At 46.1% G+C, this 25993-nt stretch overlaps 1 protein-coding gene across 1 annotated transcript in view; it reads right to left on the reverse strand.

The window, feature by feature from the left end:
- MYO7A (myosin VIIA) overlaps positions 1-25993 on the reverse strand; it is a gene marked incomplete at its 3' end in the record, with an annotated part of 69725 nt that overhangs the window by 24711 nt on the left and 19021 nt on the right. The window contains exons 12-26 of the mRNA XM_080356313.1: positions 25486-25696; positions 24889-25024; positions 24282-24388; positions 15097-15234; positions 11013-11171; positions 10584-10676; positions 9172-9266; positions 7737-7821; positions 6625-6843; positions 6355-6462; positions 5584-5793; positions 4826-5029; positions 3703-3879; positions 1747-1836; positions 344-471 (exon numbers count right to left, since the gene is read on the reverse strand). Coding sequence (XP_080212439.1) covers positions 344-471; positions 1747-1836; positions 3703-3879; positions 4826-5029; positions 5584-5793; positions 6355-6462; positions 6625-6843; positions 7737-7821; positions 9172-9266; positions 10584-10676; positions 11013-11171; positions 15097-15234; positions 24282-24388; positions 24889-25024; positions 25486-25696 — 2160 coding nt within the window. The remainder of the gene's footprint in view (positions 1-343; positions 472-1746; positions 1837-3702; positions 3880-4825; positions 5030-5583; positions 5794-6354; positions 6463-6624; positions 6844-7736; positions 7822-9171; positions 9267-10583; positions 10677-11012; positions 11172-15096; positions 15235-24281; positions 24389-24888; positions 25025-25485; positions 25697-25993) is intronic.

The raw sequence follows: 25993 nt of genomic DNA on the forward strand, positions 1-25993 counted from the left end.
TTTTCATTAGTACACCATTAAAAATATTCTCACAAACAATAGAGATCTAAATGGTCAAAGAGAAAACAAGGCGCAGTGAAAAAGAGTGAGCATTTAAAAAAACAATGCAGTAGCCACTAGCACTTTTGGAAGCATTTGAGTCCCTTTGCATGGTCTTTCAGTCAGGCCAGATATGGACAGTGAAGAACATGATTCAGCCCATATTATAAAACACAATCAGAAAAATCATATAACAAGAGTTTTGTAAAGCTGCACACAGTAGCAAAATCATTTGGACAAGCATAGCTCAAGGAAGAAGGAATGAAAAGAATGTCATGTTTATGCCTCTGTCTTGATTTCTAACCTTAAGGCTGGCCTGAGGATCCCATTACCAATAATGAAATGGAGCTTCTCCAGGTTGGAGGTGGGTCGGTCTTCAAGCATGCTATTACCCTGGAGTGTGGACTCGCCGTCATGAAGTCTCTTTGTCACCTGCCAACCAGACACATTGTTCTCTTTCAGTACAGCCAGTTACTATGTCCCCCCCACCCCCATCCCAAATGTGTGGTGCTCCCCCAGGAGGAATCCTCCACCAGCCAGGAGGGGTCTCAGAAGTTCTTTAATCTAGCACTTTATCAGCAATGGGAGGGTGTGACTTCGTTGGCTTTAATCGCATGTGGGTGAAGATGGAAATGGTCCTGTCTAGTCACACTCCCACCTGCTTGGTCTTTGTCCAAGGTTTCTGTGATGACATCCTTACATCCCAGCTCTGAACTGGTCTTGCAGACAGGTAAGGGCCACCAAGGATCTTTGGAATAACCCAAGCTTATTGCCAAGGAAGGCCTGTTCCTTCAACTCAGTTATATTAAAAAATATATTAAAACACTGACAGAATGGACCTGCTCCCTATGCTAGTGATGCAGGCAAAAGCGCATAAGCATGGTGCTGTTTGTGAAAACAGGCATGACGTTTAGCCGCTTACCAACTCTATGTCTCAGCTACTCAAACCAGTCTCCATTTAGAGACACTTGAAATAGGCATTTATGGAGTGACAACTTAGGTTAAGCTGGACTGGGTCCTATTTCTCCCCACTGACCCTAAAGGGAAGGAGGGTAACCACCTAAGAGAGCAACCTTCATGCTCTCAAGCATCTATAGCCAAGAGAGATGGTCTCTGCTCTGAAAGTGGACATGGCCGTGTGTAAAAGAAGACTGAATCCACATCTTTGCCCTGCTTTCATTCCCCACCAGAACATTAAAAAAACATTTCTTGTTCCTCAGTCTTTTGAAGTGAGATTTTCAAAAGCTCTCAGCTTAGCTAACTGCTCCCATGGGGAATTTTGACCCTGGCACTTGGAGAGGAGCAGAGGATGGGTGAAGGCTTTTGGCTATCCCACCTCTGCTACCTACGCCATGGCGGAGGGCAGGAAACTAAAAGCAGGGATTAACATTCAGACCATCACAGGGTGGTGGGAGGTATCGGCAGCTGGATGGAAGGCTGTGAAAGAGGGGAGGGAAGATGCTGGATGGATGGAGAACGGGAGCCGAGGGGAGGCCGGCGCGAGGTGCAGAATGACTCAAGGAGACACGGGAAGCCAACCTTTCCCCTTAAACACTCCTTAAATCTTTCAGGCAGAGAGACAGGTAGCGCCAAACCCAGAGGAGGGCTGGTTCTATGTTGTCTAGGGAAAAGCAGAAGAGAGTCAGAGAGGGCTGCAGACAATCCGACGGCACTTGTGCTGCCAGGCGGCCAAGCGTCTCCTCTCACCTCCTCCGTCAGTTTGGATTTCTTCTTGAGTGTTAAGGAGACCAGTTTGTGCCGCACACTGTTCTTCTTGTGCCCATCAATGTGAGTACTCTGCAAAGCAAGAGTTGTGGATGCAATGGGGTGAGACACAGAGCGCTGCCAAGTACATGCTCTCCCTCTGTCCCCTGGGCTCATTAATCCTGGGCAGAGAGTGAGATATTTCCAGAGGCTGGAGGCAACTGTAAGTTTGGATCCATATTCCCACACCCCCTCATAACCCATGTCTGGCTCTGAATTCCACAGATACTCTCTAATAAATGAGCCTCTCCCAGATCAAAATTACATATCGGAGATGCCAGAAAAATATTATGTTGAATGCATGGTTGACTCCTAGACAACCTGGGTCCAGCCAGTTCTGCTGTGTGACATTCAGGCTTGTTCCTACACTGCAAATACTGGAACAGGTTGGATGGAAAGGTGGCAGATGTCCCAGTCCTGGAGACATCCCAGGCCAGGCTGGACGGGGCTCTGAGCAACCTGAGCTGGTGAAGATGTCCCTGCTCATGGCAGGGGTGGCACTGGATGAGCTTTGAAAGTCCCTTCCAACCCAAATTATTCTAGGAGTGAGACCATTCTCTGAGATGAGCCATTTGCACAGCAGGTTTGTGAGCTGGAAGTTATCTAGGCAGGGATTCATGGACTGGTAGTTACCCATTGGGGTTTCATCACTGTACTCTAACAAATTTTTCCAGAAAAATAAATTTTATGTGGGACAGACCCAGGCACTGACTACATACCATCAAGTTACTGTTGCCTTCCTACTTTTATACCAAGTTTATGCTAGTTGTCAGATTTAAATGGCATGAATAATCACTTCACTTTTTGACCCAGTTAACCTCTCCCCATTTAACAGCCTTGAAACGATCGTAATTTTACACCAGATCAAAACTTTGAGTCTTGCAGTTGTGATGGTTTATAGCTGTTAAAAAGCCAAGCTAGTGCTGTAAACCAGGATTTTCATATCATCATGCTCGGGGTCAGCTCGGACATGTCTCTGCACTGTTGTGCACTCTGCTTAATGACTGCTTAAATTTTCCTTCTCTTCTGTACTACCTGTTGTCTCAATTGGCTAAAATACATCTTTTCATAATAAACAAGAAAGAAATGATATGTAGAGGGAATGAAAAGTTATTCTTGGTGCATTTTTTCACAGAATTACAATCCAGATGAAGCTACTCTCTTTCTCAGGTAATTCACTGAAAGTGATGAGTGATATAATTGTCTCTAAAAACTAGGAAATTTCTTAATTTACATCTGCAACTGATGCTTTATCCAAACGATACTACAGAAAACTTATTGAAAATGCAACTGTATCATCTAGAAAATCCCAATTCCATGTAATATCTTGTCCTGTTGAATAAAGCAATTGCCAAAGATGAAAGCACCATAGCGATTTATCCAGAACAAAGTCTTATCTGGGAGGGGTCCTAAGACAAAGTCCTCCAGTGACATCCCAGAATACACTAGGATGCACTAGGGATTTTTTTGGGAGGATTTCCACAGCCTAATCCCCTGGTAACTTTACTTCCTGCTCCAAGATTAAGGGCACATTTTTAATTTACTCTCTTCTGATGCAGAGCAGATCAAAAAGAAATCCCCAAGTGAGAGACCGATGACACGGGACATTGCACTCCCCCCATGTATTTCTGACCTACAAGGAGGAGGAGACAGATCAAAGCCTTATGAGAGACATCACTTTCCTTACTGTATTACTGGGGGACATTCAGTTATCCCTGTGAAGAAGAAGGGACAGGATCAACACCTGACACACAGGCAAACCTCCCTTTATAACTCAATTGCAAAAAAAAATATCAACAAATTGAATGCCTGCAGCAAACCCCACAAGTTGCTTCTTTCCAACACATTTCAATAGCCAACACCTAATAATACCAGCTCTTTTACAGCCACAGCAGTTACCTCTCCTTCTCCCTGCAGAGCCTGCAGTTCTTTCTTATAGGTCTTTTTTCCAAGAGTCTCATAGATTTTTGTCATCACTGGTATCTTCTCACCACCGTCACTCATGGCTGTATGATATTTTGGCTCAGGGAGGTCTCCCATGAAACGGAGGATAGTGATCCATACAGCAAGTGCTGCCTGTTTGAAAGGAAAGTTAAACTCCATTAGCTCATGCTAGGGCAGTGGAGGGGGTGGTCAAGTCATGCTGAATCCATCAGGATCATCACTGTGGTCTCTCTGTACATTTGCAGGAGATAAAACACCTTCCTGTGTCATATAGAACAGTTTTGCCAGCAGCATACATCCCACCTGAGCAACCACACTGAAGGCAAGTTCATGGCCAATGTAATGTTCATTACAGCCATGCAAGTTTACTATGATTCTGCTCTGGTACTGTTGGTTATAGAACAAGTGTTTCTCCTCTTCAAGCTCTGCACTGGTAAGGTAAGAAGCAACTTTTTCAGCTGCTGAGTAGTAACTTTACAAGTGTTGCTCACTCAATAATTTGCATTGTCTAAGCCCTGAGTGCAGAGCGCTTGATTAACGGTCCTAACACAAAGGTCTTTGTGGAGACCTCATTGGGACCTTTCAGTACTGAAAATGGGCCTAGAAGAAAGATGGGGACAGACTTTTTAGCAGGGACTGTTATGATAGGAAAAATGGTGATGGTTTCAAACTAAAACAGGGAAGATTCAGGTCAGACATGAGGAAGAAATTTTTTACAGTGAAGGTGGTGAGAGCCTATCCCAGGTTGCCCAGAGAGGTGGTGGATGAACCATCCCTGGAGACATCCCAGGCCAGGCTGGACGGGGCTCTGAGCAACCTAATCTGGTTGAAGATGCCCCTGTTCATGGCAGGGGGTTGAATTGGATGAGCTTTGAAAGCCCCTTCCAACCCAAACTGTTCTATGATACTATGATTCTATGATTCTACGAAATAACAAGGTACAGAAGGGGACTCACCACTGCCTCCCTTTAACACAGTATATCCCAAAGGGAAACTCTGATGTCCTTTAGCTGAAGGGTTCCCCAGGTTTGCTCCAACCCACCCCGCCCTGCTCAAGAGTTTTCATCCCCTGCCTCACCAACTGGTCTCCTTCATCTTCATGGTACAAAAGAGGCTGCTTGAGAGGCCGTCGGATGTAGGTGTGTGTTGTCGTGCCCTGGAAATACGTGGCGGCAAACTTGGCAAATTTGTACTCTGAGAGATCTTCCTCCTCTTCCTCAGGGAGAGGCAAAGCTGCATCTAGGTCCTCTTCCTCCAGCTCCTTCTGGGCTCGCTCAAGATCCTGGTGAGGAAGGACATGTTAGGTGTTCAGAGTGACTTTGGATACTGAAATACACTTTCCCCTTGGGCCTGACTTTTCTGTCTGTCTGATTTCCACACCCAAAGAAAAGGCCGGTTGGAGAGAAAACCATGAAATATAACTCTGGAGCCCATGCAAAGCCTCAGTCTTGAAGGACATGCTGTGCCCAGGAAGGTCCCCAGAGCAATAGGAGAAACATCAAGCCATGGCCCCACTCCTAGAATGGGAAAAGGATGTCCAGGAACCAAATGCTGTGAGCTGTGATGAACCACAATGTAGAAGATGTCAAATGTCACATGTCCCCAATGGTCTTATAGTGATACCTCTCCCTTCCATGCAGTATCCCCAGAGAAAGCCTGGAGACTGTCTGCCTGTCCCCAGCCACAGCATGCCAACCCTCTGGGCCATGTAGAAGAGCATGGTCTTGAATGAAGCCTTCAGAGACCCCCTTTTGGATTGTCTCGCTCTCCCATGATTCATTAGTGTGTTGCTAAAGCCTTTCCTGTGATAGCCAGACTTGTGTATGTCTCCAGTACCTCAAAGCCATTGGGTGCCTGTCCTTCCTGGCCAGGCAGGGAGGAGGTTGTCCCCAGGAATCCAAACATTTTGTCCACCATTTCTGAGTCATTCACTGGCTCGTTGCGAGCTCTCTCCATTTTCTCTAAGAGCTCTTTCTTCCGACGTGCTTCCTCCTTCTCCTTTACTTCTCTCTCCGCATCTTCCCGCGCCAGCTGGGCCAGGCGTACCTGGAACAGGACAAGTACAATGACTGAACTGTTCCTTTCAAAGAGCTGGCACTAACTTCTGCAGAGCTTGGTTTTAGAGAGGCAGACTGCCTGGTGCTTGGGGTACTATCCAGCAATGTGACTCGGAGCAAACCAGTAACTTGTACATGCCTCAGTTTCCTAATTGCAGAAAGACAAAGCAATAGCATTTTCTCTCTCCTTAGTGCCTGTTTAGGGGGTCTTATTCATAAACAGAGACTCTCACTAATCTCATTTTTTCATTTTCTACAGTAACCATGCATGTGCACAGACCCACAGCATCCCAGTTCACCCTTCAGCCTTTATACAATAGCAAAAGCAAGTGAATAATAACCGTAATCTCTGGCATTCCTGTGCAGCAGATCAGAAATTCTGGAGCAGCTTCAAGCTAGTTAGAGCACAGAGTTCTTCAGTGAATTAAATACAAACCGCTCAAGCAGGGCAGAAATCCCTTAGATATTTTTGGCATTCCCCCTCAGAGGAGTAAAAACAGTCCCTGGAAAACAGAGACAGAACCTCAGAAAGAGATCTGTCCCCACGTACTTGGTGCTTCTTTTCTGCTTCTTCTTTGGCTTTCTTGGCGCTCATCTCCTTTCGGAGTCGCTCTTCTTCCGCCAGACGAAGTTTTTCTGCTTCCAGGCGTCGATGATACTGGGGGAATAACAACAAGAGCCCTTTTGAATAGGCATCTACTTATTTTCTAGATTTTTTTTTTGCTCTTTGAAGAATAATCCCATGAGCAAGTGATGCAGAACCTTGTTTATTTCCCCTCTCCCCACCTCCGTTTCCCATGACCTCCTCCATGGTACTTACTTCTCCCCGAAGACGCTTATACAGCCTTCGGGCGATCATGCCCCGGGCGTACGCCTGGACGGTGAGGACAGCCCAGAGACGGTGACGGAAAGCCCGGCGGACCAGGTATCCCCGGCATCGTGCCTGAAACTCGATGATGCGCCGGCGAGCCATGTGGTACTGCTTGTGGAGCTTGCGGGATCGGTAGAGGGCCTGCAGCCTCAGGAAGCCGATCCGCATCTGCAAGAGGGAGCAGGATGAAACCACCCCACTGCCCAGGGGCTCACCCACCCTAAGCAGATTTCCATCACTAATCTTCTTGCATGGCTGTAAATAAGAGCCACTGAAATCAGCCACCACCAGGACAAACCTTCATTAGGGAGGTTCTCCAAGAGGGTGGAGAAAGGAAGCTCTCCGGCTACGGCACTGATTCAAAGCACAGGGAGGATAAAGGCAGTTTCTCCCCCACTGAGTCCTACAGAGTTTTTGCTCTTGAGAAGCCTCAGGTTGTCTGGTTGGCCATCCCAAGGTAGCCACAAGGCATGAGGGTTGTTCCCATTGAGGTCCAGCACCCACAGACCTCCTACCTGATGGCCAAGTGACTGTTTCATGGCAGAATGCGGCATCATGACCAGCTTGGAAGTGGCTATTTCTTTCAAGTTGTAGGCTGGGAGAATGATACTGTTAGACTCTTTAGACACAGTACACTTCCCAAACGACCCACTGTTAGGTCAGAGCCAGGTGGGACAGGGAGGGGAGAGGGCCATGGACTGGACTGAAGAGAAATCCAGATACAGTCCCACTTGGAGATGGAGTCTGTATTTCAAAGGGAGCTGTTCTTGACTTTTCAGTCACCTGGCAACTAGGGGAAGACTTTTAAAACCCCAGGTGACCAGTTGATGCACTGGACATCTAATTCATGGGCAAAAGGACAGCTAGAAGTTGTTCAGGTGCCTTCTAAAATGAGAAGCCCAAACAGTAAGAGCAAAGCTCCATTCATTGCTCCAACTGATAAAAGCCAACCCCACCCCCTCCTATACTCCATGGGACATTTTAAGCCAGGAAACCCTTACATGTGTTCCAGATTAAAGGAGTAGGAAGGCATAGGTGAGAGGAAGCACCCCTGTACTTACAGCACCGTAGTTCTTCCTGCAGTTGTGTCCACGCCAGTATCTTTGAATCATCAGGACTGAATTTCTCACTTTCAGGAAATTAGACCTGCAAAGGCATTTCAGTCACTTGCCTCTGGGTTTTGGCTTCAAGTTATCATCATCTCCTGGGCCTCCTTCTTTGGAGATTTGAAACTGAGTACCCAGGTAGAGTGAACATTGCATTTTTGGCCTGAAAGAGTCTCCTCTCACAGCTCTCCTTGCTTTCACAAAAAGATCTGTAGGGGGTCTCTGTAGGTCTCTGCAGGAAGATTTCTGCCAGGTTATGGGAACAGGCAGAGTAGAAAGTGATGAGAACGGTCCCCTTCTTCCCTCTACCCTGCACCCTTTTGCATCTGGAATTTCTTCCCTGCTGCCATCCCAGCACCTGAGAACAGATCCAGTCTCACCCAAATAATCAACAGCAAACTTCAGCAACACCACCCTGTTATCCCTATCTGCTTCTCCCATCCCTCTGATCCTGTTCTGATTCTACTTGTAGACATGTTGGAGACTATTGCATCAGAAGGGCTTGCTTGGGGGTCTTGCTGGGATTACTGTGGGAAGGATTACTGAGTTATCTGGTGCGTGTCCTTTCTGCAAAACCCAAGGCACAACGCAAGTCACAGCCATGGCTTGGACAGTCAAAGAGCAGAAAGCCCCAAGAACTGTTTCTCCTATGTGGGTCCAGATTGTCCTTGGCTGTGACTACCCCTCTTCTTCCACAACTGTGCCATGAGCTCCCCATGGGCTACCTGCCCTCCTCCCAGATTGAGCAACTATCCTGCAAAGGGGACATTCCCAAAGCCCTTGGGCTTTGGGGAAAGCAGTGTTAGTCACAGTGTATGACCCAGTGGTCACACCACAGTCTTGTGGGGATCTCCATAGGCTGGAGGCTTAACGTTGCCTTCAGCAGACTCAGAGTCCCGTGGCTGCATTGTCATAGAAAACACTGGCAACAGGCACAGACTGAAACACAGGAGGTTCTATCTAAACATGAGGATAAACTTCTTTACTTTTAGGGTTCTAGAGCCCTGGATCAGGCTGCCCAGAGAGGTTGTGGAGTCTCCTTCTCTGGAGACATTCAAACCCACCTGGACACATTCCTGTGTGATCTGCTCTGGTGACCCTGCGTTAGCAGGTGGGTTGGACTGGATGGTCTCCAGAGGTCCCTTCCAAACCCAACCACTCTGTGACCAGCTCCCCTGAAGAGAGCACTGAACAGGGACAGAAGGTCCATCCTGGAGGCAGATAACACTGCTTTCCCCTTGTTTCCTCTATTGTTTGCCTCCAATACTTGCTGCATCTGAGTGTCAATACATTTGGGCTCCCCTTTCCCTGGCTGCAGGCAGAGCAGGTCAGATGGGCACCAAGAGAGCAACGCATCCCCCAAGCACCAGTTGCCACGTAGCTCACCTACCTGTCTTTGAACCCACGGACCACCTTCTGGATGAGGATGACTTTGTCCGTGATGGCCTTGTCTCTCTCAATCTCCAGCAGCATGTCATGATGGTCCTGTGGGAGGAAGCACCACAGCACCCATGTCTTAAGTTCTCCATCTGCCTGACATGTGGTGGGACGGGTGGTATGAGGCCCTTTCCCAGAGGAAATCTCCAAAATAACCTCTGGGGACATTTTATATCCCAAGTATCAGCCCACTCACTCACTACATAAACCCTAGTTATCTACTGCCTTTATTCCAAAATGAACCAGAGCATCCAGAAGTGGCATATGCAGTACTTTACAGTCTGAAACCAACCAGATTACATTGTCTTTCCATGCAGAGCTCCCTGCTAGTGCCATCAGCCATGGGAGCAGTTCCTGGAGAGGTTTGGGAACAAACTCCAGGCTACCTGGGTCCCATCGCTCTCTCTAGCCAAGGCTGCAAAACCTCCATATCCTAAGGACAGAACAGATCCTTGAAACACTGAATTTTGTTGCCTTGAAGATCTCAGATGCACCAGCCCAAGCTTTCATTGATTCCTCCCACGCCGTTTGTAACCCGGTTTTCTTTCCCGGTTGCAGCACGTCAAATCCTGCGGCGCTGGGTGCAGCAGAGGCAGCTCCACACATTTCCTACTTTGCTCAACCTCACGTGGCCCCTCGGGGCCTCCCGATTTCTCCGTTTCCTGCCCTGACAGCTGTGAGATCTTGATAACAGGCTCTGGAAATAACGACTAGTAGGAACAGCTTCTGGGGAAGAGATGGGGGTGATCGCGCTGATTATGGGTTTGGGGTTTACTGTTGAGATTTTTGCTCGAGAGAAGCCTTTGTGTCCAGACTGGTTTCTGGTCAGCTCAGCCTCATTATCCCAGAGTAACACAGTAAAGGGTTTTCAAAGACAGCTAATTGTGAACGGAGCTGCAGGGGACCTGTAGTGTTAGACTGCTCTGTGTCAGCTGAAGTGATGTAGAAAGGGATGTTGTAAGCACGTCTTGGGTTGCATGAGCGTGTGCTGGAAGCAAAACAAGCCTGTTGTTCTCCTTTCTCAGCAGAGCTCTGCATGCACATCCCTCCTGCTGCTGTGCTTTTTGGGTGAAGGCAGTGGATGAAGTTGAGCGGCTCAGCCCAGGAGGGAAAGGGCTGTGAGCTGTATGTGACCATTTGTGTGTCCGTATGGTTGTGTGCATGTTGGTAGAGTTTCAGGACTTCCTCCCGCCCACCGCTTCCTAAACTGGCCCCAAATATCCTGCCTTGGCCCAGGTTCTACCCATGGCCACGCCAACCCAGAGACCACGGGAAAGGGTCACGTCTTGTGATGGAAAGGGAATGGTAGGAGACCACTTCACAGGCAAGGGTCCCATGGCAGGGAGGACGTGGAGAACCACCTACCTTCAGGAATATCTTTGTCTTTCCAATCTGCCAGTCATCATCCTTCCCGAGCACTGCTTCAGCAATGCGCTGGCATGTCCCACGCAGGTCACCCTGGTAGGACAGGGGGTGATATTCATCAGGACCAGCCTCACCCATTGCTTCTCCCAAGCCCAGTGGGGACCTTTTCTGGTCTCAGTTCCAGCAGCTTTTTGTTAATGGGATTCCCCAGGCCTTTTTTTCCACTAAATTTAAGGTGAGAGGGACAGGTTGAATATGGCTACCTGACCCTGCCAGCCCTGTAACCATTCACTTGGAAAGCCCAGAGAACCACTGTAACCTCTGGGGATCAAATCTTTCATAATTGCTTTTGGAGAGGATGCACACCCCACAAATATCTCTGGAGAGCCCATCAGAAAGCAATTGCTACCCGTGGAAGAAGATGCTCACCTGCTTGTATGCTGGTTTCACCCCGGGCATGAGCACTCTGTACCGGTCCACAAACTCCACAAATGTGTAGCGGATGGGGTAGCCAGCTCGGCGGATCCGGATGGTCTCCATCATCCCTGAGTACCTCAGCTGACGGACGCACAGCTCCCGGTCAAACAGCTAGGGAGGTTACAGGACATGATGGTTTAATTGCGGATCTTGGCCCAAATTGGTCATAAGAGAATGGTGGCTCTGAGGATGTGTGGTGTTACCAAGTCAGGCATCCACTCAAACCCTTCACTTGGTGGACCCAAGGACATAGGACTGTTGGTTGTCATGGGCCTGATCATATGAACTGCTGAGTGTGTTTGACTCACTCAATTTCTTTAATTCCTGCTTGTGTCACAATACTGCATGTGTCCCACACATTATACAAAAGTCTGAGGAGAACTGGAGAGCATGAAGCAATGGTGAACATCACCTTGGGAAAATTGGCAGTGATGCTGCATCTACAAGAGTCAAACCATACAATGACCCTCGCAACAATCATTCATGGTCATTAACTTCTGACCACCACTCTGGGCTTTACCAGCATGATCAGAGCACTCCTGTACATGCAGGGCAATACTGTTTTGCAGGCAGAGGAAGCAGAGGACCATATCAGTGAAGCCTCAGATACTTAAAGGTCTTAGGGTGCCTACACCAGGTAGGGTAGGTGACACCATGAAGTCACACAAAGGAAGAGTGCAGCCTTGGAGATGCCAAGGCCCTGAGTTAAGCCGGTTATCATCAAACCACCCTGTACCCAGAAGGACATCTGAGGAGCTTAAAATGAACTGAGACCAGCTGAGGCTTTTATGGAAAGAACGAGTATCAGACCAGCATTTGCAGCTGCTCCTGACAAGCAGCAGACAGTTCCAAGGCCAGACAGCATTTGAAGGTAACCCAGACATAGAATCATAGAAAAGGCCCTTGGTTGGAATAGACCCTTAAGATCATCGAGTCCAGCAGTTAACCCAACACTGGTGCTAAACCATGTCCCTAAAACCTCATCTATGTGTCTTTTAAACCCCTCCAGGGATGGTGACTCCACCACTGCCCTGGGCAGCCCGTTCCAATGCCCAACAGTCCTTTATTTTTACCAATATCTGATCTAAACCTCCCCTGGAAGAACATGAGGCCATTTCCTCTCATCCTCTCACTTATTACTTGGGAGAAGAGGCTGACCCACCTGGCTTCAACCTCCTTTCAGGTAGTTGTAGAGAGTGAGAAGGTCTCCCCTCACCCTCCTTTCCTCCAGACTAAATACCCCCAGATTCTTCATCTGCTCCTAATAAGACTTGCAGTTTGTTAATAAACCTGGCTGCACTCACTTTAGGTGCCTCTACTGAAGTGAAGGAAGTTTCAGGAAAACCCCTGCCGTCAACTTTGTGCTTTAGTGGATTGAATAGGATCCTGGAGCCCCTGATATCACCCTCTTGCTGCCTGACATTGTCTGCCAGGATCATCCAAAAAGTGTTCAAACCCAAGTGTAAAATAAAGGCAGACGTCGCGTGGTGCTCGCACACCAGAGAAAGTCAGGGCAGTAAATTCCAGCCTGGGCCAAAGAGTTTCTGCTATGGTGTTATTCATCTGCCCTTCCATGAGCTGTCCAAAATGTGGGCATCTGTGCATGTACAGATGTGAGCATCTAAAATGTGAGTGATGCAGGTGCTCCCTAAAGTGAGGGAGGAGAGATGGACATGTACCTGTATCTCAGACATCCCTGTGTCTCAGATGCATCTGCTGGGACAGGAGGATCTGTCCTACAGATACACACACCTCCCCACCCCTGAAGGGAGGTTTTTGACTACCTCATAACCACAAAAGGGCTGGAGTGAATTGAGACAGAACCTGCTCCCAGGAGAGGACAGTGAATCAGCGAGGAAAAGGCAGAAAGCAGCATCATCCAGATTTAGTCTCAAGCTGTCTCTATCTAAAGTGGGTATTGGGGACAAGAAGGGTGCAGAGCAAAGAGGTGTGTGTTCCTCTGTCTTGCACTGCCGTGAAGTAGGAGGGTCTGTGAGTGGTTGTGGGTTTGCAAATAACCCTCCAGACCTAGTAGGGCTACTTCATGGCACATATGGGCAACTATGTTCTCCTTGCATCAGTACCTGAGGAGGCACAGGCTGTTGGAAACAGTTTTTACTTTCTTTGCATGGTTTGCTACCTAATTCATGCCACATATTAATATTTCTGTTGTACTAACCAGAACTACAGAGCAACGCTCAGAGAACTCCAGCCAGCATCCTGATGCAAACAAATTTTCCCACCCCCCAAAGCACAGTTTAGAAGGAAGCAAAAGTTTTAAAATAACATAAAGTAACAAACAGTCAGGACTTTCCACTGACCTTTCACTTCCCACTATCCCATTTCCTATCACTATCAGAACACTTTCCTTCAAAGCCAGGGACAGAAAATGAACTCCCAGAAAATGTTCTCTTTTACAGTCACTCTGCACAGCTCTGTGGATTTTATCTGGGACTTTTTTCCCCTCTTTTGTATTATTAAACCAAGGTCAAAAATAAGTTTAGCAAGAAATCACATTGAATTTCTTATGGCACTGCAGTCCCTGATTCAGTGTTAGCTCATCCACTCATTACTTTAACGGGGAGATTAGTTATCTTTTTCTGATTCTTTCAAACTTATAGTTGTTTTTATGTCCCACCGTAAGTTTTGTAGATAAATGGGGTGGACAAAGACTTCTGGATTAGAGCTTGCAAAGGCTGACGAAACATTGATTTGCTACACAGGGGACAAAATGCCAGACCTATTCCCAGACATCCAGGTGTAAAAGCGGCTCAAAGTCAGGGCATTAAAAATAATCTGTTAACGTCAGTTTGCGATGTACACCTATTTTTCAACATCAACCATGTTCTTAAGAAAGGGCTTGGTTTGATCCCAGCTTAGATGGTAATATCAGATCAGACATATTGTTAAATATTAATTCAAAGTATTCATTAACATGATATTAGGTGCCTTTTTACGCTCACCAAAAGCAGGATAAGTGCACAGTAAACTGCTCTGAGAGATGGAAAAACCTTTCACCCCGCATCATATGAGGTTCACTGAGCAGCAAATATAAGCTTAAAACAAACACCGCTTGTATATAAGAGCTCTGAAATTCAGTATTATGGGGTTTTTTTGCACTCAGTTGAGCTTTGCTAACAGACACTGACTTTAGATAAAACTCCAGATCTGGCTAGATTAACCACTACTGAGACGCAAAGGCAATGACAAAATGACTCACAGAAACAAATTACTAAAATTATTATTAAATAAAGCTCTTCCTTCCCACACAGTGTCACTACTAAGAGCAGTGAGCAGCTGACACTGATTGCAAACAGCACCAGGGTCCAGCCCTACAAGGTGCTGACAGTGGGATTGGGGTGGTCACTACACACCTTTCTCTGCAAAACTCCAAATCCCCTCCATGAGAAGTTTGTGGTCAGAGGGATTTACAACCATCTCCTTCCCTTTCATTTGCTCCATGAAGTCTCTCCTGAGAGCGTTTGTTGTTTTTGGAGCAATTCTCTGGGAATCAGAGACTTTCACCTTTCCTCTGTGTTATTTTGCCTCTTTATTTTAGCAAAATTATGTTTTCACAATTGGTGCAAAAAAAAAAGCAGTTGAAAGGATCTAATGGGGGTGAATATGAGGGAGATCCCTCAGAAGCCAAGACTTATGTAGAAAACCCCATGGAAAGGGGATCCCTTTTAGGAAACTTTGGACCCTGCCACAGGATTGAAACCAGGGCCATATAGTTCAGCCTACGTGTCTGGCAGGGTGGTCCCTACCCCCTATGGAAATTCAAAGACATTTCCTATAGCAGGAAGGTCGTCAGGGTGAATTTCTTCAGCTTGTCCTTGGGAAGAAGGGCAAGGTGTGGGTGTTCACCTCTGCAAAAATTTCTGGGGTGCTGTTGGATCCCAAGGCAAGTGACTGATTTTGCTTATGCTTTGGTGACTCCGTCACTTGCAGAACAGGTGTGGGTTGGTTTTGCTGTTAGTCACCCAACAGGCATTGCCGTACAAAAATACAACAAGGAAGGAAAAGCAGGACTTACCATGGGCTTCTTGTACTCATTGGGCTTGATGCAGCGGACAAAAAAGGGCTGACAGACGCTGAGAGTCCTCATCAACAGCTCCAGGGACCGCTTGAATTGGCTGCTGAGTGTCGGCGAGCGCTTCCTCGTCTCTGCTCCCTGCAAAACCACAGCAGAGCGGGGTCAGGAAATGAAAGGATAACAGAGCTTTTTCCCTCCGGCCACGTCCTCAGGAACCTCCCATGACAGCCAGGAGTGGAGGAGGGAGCAAGGACAGAGGTGGTTGAGCGTTGAGGCAGGAGAAGGACAGGGCAGAGCTGGCGAGCAATGGCCAGGCTCTGGCAACCTGCTCTGTACGCCTCTACATAGTGAGGAAAAGTGCCATAATTTAATTTCTCCTGCTCGAGCCTCCCTGCATGACTGGCAATCCCAGAGAGGTGGTGGATGCCCCATCCCTGGAGACATCCCAGGCCAGGCTGGACAGGGCTCTGAGCAACCTGAGCTGGTGAAGATGTCCCTGCTCATGGCAGGGGTTGGACTGGATGGGCTGTGAAGGTCCCTTCCAATCCAAACTACTCTCTGATTCTATGATCCCAACTTCCATATGCAGATCTATGAGGAAGATCTGCCCATAAGAACAAACAACCCTTTCCAGACCACCAAAACCCCCTGGATTGCAGCTTGGGGTGATGCATTTGCCCAGAGATGTTCCTCTGGAACAGCTTGGGCTTCCCTGTCCCCATGCATTGCAGCATGGTCATGACAACCCTACTGATGTGGTTCCTCATGTCAGGCTGAGTCTCCTCTGTTCCCCAGGGTATATGAGCAGAGACCCATGTAGGGTGACAAATAAGCCGGGGCACTTTCAGTCTGCAACAGCTCCAGAAACTGCTGGTCTATATTCCTCAGCCTGTACTACAGGGAAGATTGGAGTTGTGTTTGGAAAAGAATATTAACTGGACTAAATGAAATGGGTATTTAGTGTGCAACAAGAAGTTTTTGAGTATTCTGCTTGTTTTAGCTACCTTGGTTAAATTAACAATCTAATCTCTAGTTCGGGGCATTTCAAAGGCAGAATGGAAAGGTTTCCCTTAATAGCCCATTCTCTCTGCCCTGGGAGAAGCTTGTTAAACCAGCTTCAATCTAAATGAAGCCCCCAGCTCATTTTATGCATCAATTGCTGTTACCTGAGCTCAACACACATCAGTCATAGTGGTGCTATATGTCTCATAAGGTCTGCTGTTCATGGGGTACCAAATACTACTAGTGTGTTGGAGGAAGAGCTGGGTACCAGAATGCAACTTCCTCTGAATTGACAATAGGGCAAATTGTGACATGACCTGGTGGCCAGAGATTTGCCAAAGGGACAATTCCAGCAGGATTTTAATGCACATTTCCTCCAAACATCCTCTTTTTTGCAGGTGGTCAAGCCATGTATGGAGTCACAAAGGCCCCATTTACACTGGCCTTGCTGCTATGTTTTGCAAGATTATGAGTTTTAGTTCTACTTTTGCTAAAATATTTACATGTGCTTCATTGTATTACACCAACAACCTGTTAGATAACATTGCCACCCCCCAAAACTGGGGAATTTCATAGAAACACAGAATGATTTGGTTTGGAAGCGACTTTGGAGATCATCTAGTCCAAGTCCCCTGTCATGGGCAGGGAATTTGAACAGCTGAGGTCGAACGATGAGACAAACCAAATGAACACAAACAGAAAGTCATCATGGAATTCCAACAAGAGAAAACCCAGCTCATGCACATATGAGACAAAAATGGCTTTCTTGTCCAGGAGAGCTTGGCAGGGGCTATCAGTGATTTCTCCCAGCAAAATCCTCCCCCAAAGGACAAACCGTGAATAAATCTAGAGTAATTAATGGATGCAGCTGCTACCTGCAGAGCAGTGCAGAGCTTGGTGCTCACACTCTGTCACAGATTTGATGAGGAATAGGCTGTTTCAACAAGAAACTTGTTTTAGATAACTTTGATTAGTGTTTTCTTATCACATTGCTAATTCTGTGCAAGGGGTCACCTCTGTGTAAGGTGAAAGGATCGCCACAGGGGTTAGAAGCAGCAACAGATGCAGGAGAAGGGCTGGAAATCTGAAGCAACTGCATGTTGGCCAGGTTTGTCAATTTTGGCTTGGCTGGGAGAGGTCGTTTTTCAGCTGTGGTGGTAGGAAGGGTGCAAGACTTTGTACAAGGGTCTACAAGGGAATGCAAGAGTGGTTTGTTTGCAGATAGCAAGACCTGCCTCTCTGGGTTGCTGATGCCTTGTATTTCTTGCTTGCACACATCCAGCTCTGGTAAAAAGCCATCTCCATCCTTACACCTGAGAGCTTTTTGCTGCGAGGGGCTGGAGGAAAGAGATGGCAGCCAGAAAGCAGCTTGTCTTGCTATCTGAACTGTCAGAGCTGTCTGAGCTCTTCCTGTCAAGACTGCACCATCCCATCTATTTATGGAATCACAGGCTGGTTGGGATTGGAAGCGACCTCTGGAGATCATCCAGTCCAACCCACCTGCTAATGCAGGGTCACCAGAGCAGATCACACAGGAAGGTGTCCAGGCGGGTTTGAATGTCTGCAGAGAAGGAGACTCCACAACCTCTCTGGGCAGCCTGGGCCAGTGCCGGGTTCCTGGGCCTGACGTTTGTGCACAGACCCCTCTCAGTGGTGGGCACCAGCCCTATGGGCACTATCTGGGCTCTCAGATACACAATAAAACCTCAGGCAAGTGTTTTTCATCATCTACCTCCTGTCAGGGACAGGGTGACACCACTGAAGACATTGTGGTTTCTCCTGCCTCACTTCAGCACCACCATGGGAAGGATCACGCCTCTTCCCTTATTCCAACAAAATGGCCCCAAAATGAGTGGAGCAGCCTGCCAACACAGCCTAGCGAGGCACTGAAAATACAGATTTCATTGCATTTTTTAGCTCAAAACAGACCCAGTCCCCACTGTCTGAAGGAGAAAGAGCTGAATACATTCTCCTTTTCTCCTAGCCAGACATGTTTTATCTTTTGAACTCTGAGACTGTAGCAGCTTTGGGACTGTCTCTTCACTGGTGCTCATACAGAGCCTAGCACACAGGAGGATGCAATCTATGTGTCATGGGGAAGAATGAGCAGGATTCATAGGTGCTGTATCCCAAATTGGGGCACTGGCTAATCACTGAGCCTGTGCCCACCATCAAAGGGGAAAAAAAAGCAGAAGCGATAAATAACAAAAAGAAGAGAATTACACAATTTACAGAGAAGCACCGTCTCCAAGGAGAAGTTCAGAAAGACCTGCAGACCAGTATGATGTTTAAACATGTTTCACTTGAACACAAGACCTATGGGGAGAGACTGAGGGAGCTGGGCTTGTTTAGTCTGGAGAAGAGGAGGCTTAGAGGGGAGCTCAGCACTCTCTAGAACTACCTGAAGGGCAGTTCTAGCCAGGTGGGGATTGGGCTCTTCTCCAGGCAGTCAGCAATAGGACAAGGGGCCATGGGCTTCAACTCTGCCAGGGGAAATTGAGGCTGGAGATTAGAAAGCAATTCTGTGCAGAGAGAGTGGTCAGGCATTGGAATGGCTGCCCAGGGAGGTGCTGGACTCACCGGCCCTGGAGGTTTTTAAACTGAGATTGGACATGGCACTTAGTGCCATGATCTAGTCAATGGGCTGGAGTTGGACCAAGGGTTGGACTTGATGATCTCTGAGCTCTTTTCCAACCCAGTCAATTCTGTGATTCTGTGTGATTCAATGCCACTTCTTTCTGCCACCTCAAGCCAGTCTGGCTTTAGAGGTGCGGAGACCTGCTTGTGGTAACAGAAAGACACATGTCAAGGCAGAATATCATCAGGACACAACGGGACGTTCTGCTAACAAGGGGTATCTGAGATCCCCAGTGGCACAGCTGGAGCATCAGCAAATATCACAGCATCTCTGTGAAGCCGTAAATCTCTAGGGACCTATTCAGATTCCTTTCTTTGGTGTCCTGGGCATATTTAGGTACTTATCATATATCCAGGGCTGAGAAAGCAATGACCAGTTCATCTTATCTGCACCCTGTGTATTCATTGAGTTAAGGTGGACGCAAAGTTATGTTGGGTAGGATGGTCTTAACACAGACCCAGAGTTCCATCTAGGGCAGTCACCAGTTTTGTTTGTTTCTTTGTTTGTTTTACTTTTCTTTTTAACAGTTAAACTAAATAAACAGAAGCAAGGAGAAAAGCAAATACAAGGAGAAATGTCACAGAGCCAGAACTGGTAGGAGTTACTCCTGTTGTCCCTTCTCACCTTGTCCATCACCCTGCTCAGCACTAGGTTTGCCAGTGAGGTGGCAACCTGCTTCAGTGGAAAGGTAGGAATAGAAAGTTGAATTACTCAAGGTGAGTTAGGGAAGGAGACAGAAGCATATACCACAAGCAATACTTTGGGGAAAGGTTCTGGACAAAGACCATCCTACCATCTCTTTAATATTATAAGATCACTAAATTGGGCCACGCCAATATGACATGCTGTTTCTCAGCCTTTTTTTCCTGAAGTCTGAGAAAAATGATGTTCGTTGCTTATTGTTTTTGTTATATGAAATGTCACTGGGGTGGCCTCAGGCAACCACTGAAAGTTGAGGCAGGTTCTGTGGTGGCACATAGTGAGGAGACAGTCTCTGTCCTATAGGCTGGAAAGTGCCTTCAGATGCAGAGTTGGCACAGGCTACATAATGGTGCCAAGCAACACTGTTTTGAACTAAACCCCCATTTTATGAAACTTACTGATGTTGATATATTTGGAAAATCTTTTTTTTTTATTTTGGCTTGGTTGTTCTAGCCTTGCTCAAGTGCCTAACAAATACAATCAATTATTATTAATTAGAAAACCTACAGAACATGAGGCTATATTATGAGAACAACTACAACAAGAACAAAACTCAGAGAAATTATCAGTGTTATTTCTTCCATTTCACTGTATCTTCTGGACTTAATCTCACCATATCCTAACTCAGGAAGGATTATGTTTTTCGGAATGTGGCTTTGCTACAACTCTAGGGGGTGCTCAATGAGATGTTGAAATCAAAACCATTTGTAATCATGATATGGAGGGGAAGGATTCCAGCTCTGGAATGAATGACTTTGGGTCATTTTGGGTCAAATCCCCCCTCATTGGAATTCCAAGTCCAAACACCCCAAGACACTGCAGAGGTAAGGAGATTGAAATTCAGCCCCATGCAAAGATCTGAATTTTGAGAGTCAGGTCCATCTCTAACATAATGCTCTGACTATTGAGAGATTGTTGTGGAAATGTGAGAAGAGCGGCAAAGCTAACATCACAACATCTTTAGCACACAATATGCTGCACTGTGGCCACATATCTAGCAAGAAGGGTTTGGGAAGCCATCAGAACCAGTCAGGAGATAAGACGCAACAGAAAAGACCTAAAAAGGTGCCAAGAGCCTGCTTGGATGATCATGGCAAAGTCCAATATTAACTGTGTCTTTGAAGGCTCGGATTTGAGCTCTCCCCTGAACAAGACTTATACCCTCCTCTGAGAATTATGGCATTTCCAAGCAACCCAGAAATGCCACCCAGGAGACTCTCTTTACACAGGAACTGTCATCTTCCTGCTTCAAAAAAGGCAAAACAGGGCCAGATTTGCATTTGCATGGGGCAATAATGTCCCACTGAAACCAATGGTGGCACTATGATAAGCAACACACAAGTCCCACTGATGATCCAGTTCATTAAAATGATTCAAATATCAGAAAAAATCCCCAAACTTTGGCTCAGTCTGGTTCTGATTTTATCCAAAACCAAACTCCCAACATTACATGGTTGTTCTGAGTTGAATCCTAGAAATAAATGGAACAGTCGTACACCTGCATCTATTCAGCAAGCCATTAAAATGCTCTCCATCACATTGGTCACTTGAAATGCATCCTCTATAGACAGTGCAGGAAGAGGAATAAACCAACAAGAGCAAAGCACAATCCTTGCCAAGGAATATACAACAGAGGAACTCATGTATTCCGTTTACCTTTGGTGTGGGTGTGGGCGACTGGCCAAATGTGCTGGATGCATAGCCACAGAGAAACTACATGAAGCACAGGCAAAAAACAAAACAAAAAAAAAAAACAAACAGAGACAGAGAAGAGCAAATAGTGAAAAGAAGGAATAACTGAAATGGGAGCCTGACATTGTTAGTCTTGGAGGTCCAGCTGTTAAAATATCTCATGAACAAAATGCATTAGTTCTTAGATTTTTGTCTATCCCCCTCCTGGTTTTCCCCTTTGTCTCCACATTCACATCCCTGAAGGTGAGGGAATTGCCACTGTCCAGCTCTTGCCTCTTAGAGAAAACTCTTCTACATCTTTGAATCTCTCTCATTATCCATCCAGTTTCAACCACCCCCATTCCTGACCCTCACACATTCCTGCTCTACTGTGACTGGTTGCTCTCAATCGATGGTGGTTGGGAAGACGCCAAGGAAATAAAATAATCACAAAATTTCTAAATAAATCCCTTCCTCCCTGATTTTAATCCGACTTTTAATCAGATAGTTTCTACAGAACTGAAATTTTTGCAAAAGGAAAATCCCTCTACTTGTTTTTCCCTTCACTGGTTTCTACGGCTCACTGCTCCTTCTGCCTGTTCCTTGAGCAACCATCGCTGCCAGACTGTACCGGCCGATTCCTCAGAGGAATGGTGCATAATTCCCACTGAATCCATCATTTCACCTGGCACTGCTCAAAGCAATGTCCCGATTTAGCAAACACACGCAGATAGACCTCCTCCATGGTGGGCATGCACAAATCGGGCTGCACAGCCCCATGTGCTCCAGCAATACCCAGTTCACCACACCAATTTCATTGCCTACAAATATTAGGTCTTTCAGGAACCCAACAGTCAGTACGATATACAAATACACACTTTCAACTTGTTTTCAAGCCTCACTGATCTGTGGCTTCCTCAAGTTTCTGGCATATAAGGATCCCATTTGAAAGAATGTGAAGCAGATGGACTTGTTTTTCACCGACTCACAAATTCTTGCAAACTCATCAATAAGCTCCTGAAGACCAAAGCTTGGAAGCTCTTGAGCAAGTTGCCTCATTATTTGATTTAGACCTTAGCAGGGCAGCCACTTGTCTCATTTTAAGAGAAGATGTTAGATTTAATTGACCTGATCTGAGTGTCTCTGGGAGGTTTCTCCACGGATTGTCTTGCTGATGCTCGGGGAAGGTGTGCACACCTTCAAAATGAGCATTTCCCCAGCTCTTTGCTACAGGCAATCAATTCCCATGACTCATCCTCAGCCGCTCCTTCTCTTGGGGAATGCATTTTAAGAAAGGTACTGCAAATATTATTGAATTTTGGTGGAAAGCAATGGCGAAATAATCTCATCTCCATGTTTGATCCCACTTGTCTGAGCAGGTTTTTGTGTGTGGTGTTTAGAGGACTTGTGCTCTCCCAGGTCACACTAACACTGTGTGTGATTAGGGGAGGTGGCACACAGTGTTTGCTCCTCTTCCAGTTTCATGCCAGTCAGGTTACAAATCTCTCATTCAAAAAAAAGGAAAACAGAGATCATTAAAGTGTCAAAGCCCAGGAACCACAACTCAGGGCAGATTCTGAAGAAGTTTAATGGAACTATAAAAGTTTTGTTTCAAAAAAAGTGCTCTGATGCTTTAAAATATCTCAGTTCTTGGGTCCTAGACAATGCCCAGGTGAAAAAAAATCTCAATTTTGCTGTCATATACTTCCAGCATCTTTCAAAGGTGCTTGGTAAGTCTTCCCATGAAGAAGTCTATATGACTGTGTAACCATGAAAGCTCCCGCTCATCAGTTTCCCAGAGGGTATCTCTGCTCTGCCCAAAGAAGTAAGAAATCATTTCCAAGGTGAACTGCAAAGCTTGCACTGAAAATAAAAAGCAGTGAGGAATAAGCAATAAAAAGCAAAGTAAACAGCAGTACTGATGCCAAGGGAGTTAGCATCTAGTTCAGCAGGCAGATCCACATCTTTCGATAGCTCTGAACCCACCAGGACTGTCATGCCAATTGGTAGCTTAATCAGGGCTGATAAACATTATCTTGTTCCTAATGAAGTAAAAAATATTTTGATGACTCATTTCAGTAGGAGCAAAACTGAATGGCTAAAGGTTATGAAAAAGGCTTGCAAAAGTGTCTGTAGCCTATTTAAAGTGGTTTATTGGGAATTTAAACATTTCCTTAGCAGGAAAAAGAATTCAGCACTTAAATCTGTTTGGCACCGCTGAAAGTCCTTGGATCATCAGTGGCATTAGCTGGAATCTGGAAACAGGACTTCAACTTCTGAAAAACTTGGTTGCTTTGGAAAACTTTACCCCCAAATGCTTTGCAGTCCTGTGGCTCTGCCTAAGGAAAGCCTGGAGGATTTAGCCATAATGACCTATCTCTGTAGATCTTCAGGTTCTGCAAGGCTGATATTTTAAAGTGGTTCCTCCTTTAATTTTGGGAGCAGGGCTGATAATGTCTTAGTAGGGAGGTGTAGATGTTCAACTTAGTTGAGAAAACATCAAATATTTGTGTTATTCATGGTGAAATAGTCACTAATCACCTAAGCTGGTATCCCAGTGATCAATGCTCACATGTGGTGGGAAGATTTAAGGTTGCAATTGTGCCTTTCTCCAAAGCTTCAGTGCACGTGGTCTCATCCTACACTGAGCATGGAGCAAGCACAAACCCTCCTGGAGGACTGGGGCTTTAAAGTTCAGGTTTCATGCCTGGTGTCTCTTCTCTTTGCTGTTGTAAGAACAAAATGTAACTGTTGGCTGGTCCCTCTTAGTCCTGCCGCAGTGCTTAAGGGACAGCCAGATTGTCCCTCCATTCTGCTCTGGTCCTACAACAATTCGGTTTTCACTTCTCGTTCTGTTATACACAGATCTGGACTATTCAGCTGGAGGGGCTAGATCTTTCTCTCTCAGATTTCTACAATCACAAACCTTATTGTTCCCATCCCTACACAATTAGGAGATGAGCAATCACAGCACAAAATAGTATTTGACAAACTGATTGCAGTGACCTGGAGGTGTGAACGTGGATGTACCCATGACACCACACAATGGTCGGCTCACACTACCAGGTTGGAAACACCCCAAACAGCATCAGAGCAATAGGACTCTTCCCAAATCTCCTGCCCCTTCCAGGAAAAACCCCCGTGAACAGAGATCTTCTCTCCCCTGCATTACCATTGCCACATCTGCTTGGAAGATCTGCTTGATGAATTTGTTTTTTGACGAATGCACCAGCTGAATGATGTCTCCATGTAGTGTGTCCCTGTTTTTCTCCAAGAAACCTAGAGGAATAATGGGACAACACTTAGGTAGGTAGGTAGGTAGGTAGGTAGGTAGATAGATAGGTAGATAGGTAGGTAGGTAGGTAGATAGGTAGGCAGGTATGTAGGTAGATAGGTAGGTAGGTAAGTAGGTAGGTATGTAAGTAGATAGGTAGGTAGGTAAGTAGGTAGGTAGGTAGGTAGATAGGCAGGTAGAAAGGTAGATAGGTAGGTTGGTTACACAGTACAACATGGCCAGGATGAGCTCTGCAAGCAGCCTCTGGGTTGCTGGACTATTGGCTGTTCTTGGAGAGGTCATGGGGGTAATGAATGAGCAGAGAAAGGGGGACCAAGAGAAGGAAGACGGAGGCACATCTTGAGACTAGATCAAAGTCATTGCACCCAGAAAAGGAGTACACGATATTAATATGGGCTACCATCCTGCTCTTACCCATCGCAGCAGCCCACCTTCCCCCGAGCATCCCCTCACACCTGCAGTGTCCCAGAAAACTGCCCCATACCTTTTGTTTCGTAGTAAACAATTCCAGCAAAGTGGTTAATGCCAAACTGTGTTTCGTAGTTATTCTTCGGGGGAATGTAGTTGGTGTTAAGCTTGTGCTGCGAGTTCAGCTTGTGTAACATGGTGGCATCTGTACCCTGTGCACATGGAGAAAGATCTGATGTTTAACCAGGGTTTGTCCCATTAAAATAATTTTCCAATCAATAGTGCATTTCTTTTTTTGTCTTGGGTGGCAATGTGTATTTATTTTGAGAAGAGATGTGTTGGTGGGGATATTGCAAATGCAGAAATTTTAAAAAGGGATTAAATATCCCTGGCATGTTGCTTTATATTCAAGATAGTGCTGCAAAGGAAGTACATTTAACATTATTTTGTCTTAAACTATTTATTCTTGAGCCTCTTGAAGGTATATTCTTCCACTAGAAAAGATAACTTGTTTTAAGCACAGTTGAACTCATGGAAGAAAATGTGACAGAGCAATAAAGATGTGAATAGGTAACAAACTGGTGAATGTATATTTGGGGCTGATCAGCATGAAAAGTGCAAAGGGGGTAAAAACAGGAGGTTAACTGGAAGCAGGGCTGAGCCCAAAACACACCTTGGGGAACTTGCTCTCCTCATCAATGAGGGAGATGATGTTCATGGGTTTGATGGCAATCATGTCCAAGGCATCCTGGTTATCAGTGAACTCGATGTGCTGCCAGTTGATGTTCTCCAGGTTGTACTCCTCCTGCTCCAGTTTGAAGACGTGACGCACAAAGAACTGCTGCAGGTTCTCGTTTGCAAAGTTGATGCAAAGCTGCTCAAAACTGTGGAGAAAAGGTCAAGGAAAGACCACTTTAGATCTAACACGCTCTATATTTCTCTGTCTTTCTCCATGATTGAAGCAGTACTCTCAGACCTCATCAACCATTCAGTAAGGTTGCTGCTGGATGAGAATTTCCTTATAGGTTCAGATAATCAGTTTTTCTTCCCCAAAACAGTGTTAAAGACATCATATGTGTGTAGCCTAAAACAATTAGTTGGAGGTTGTCTGCTGTGGCTACTATGTGGCAAATACTTGAAAAATTAAAGTAAATATGTTGTCTGTTGCAACATAAAAGCAA

Source organism: Nesoenas mayeri (genome assembly GCF_963082525.1).
Source record: "Nesoenas mayeri genome assembly, chromosome: 1".
In the NCBI taxonomy this organism is placed as follows: domain Eukaryota; kingdom Metazoa; phylum Chordata; class Aves; order Columbiformes; family Columbidae; genus Nesoenas; species Nesoenas mayeri.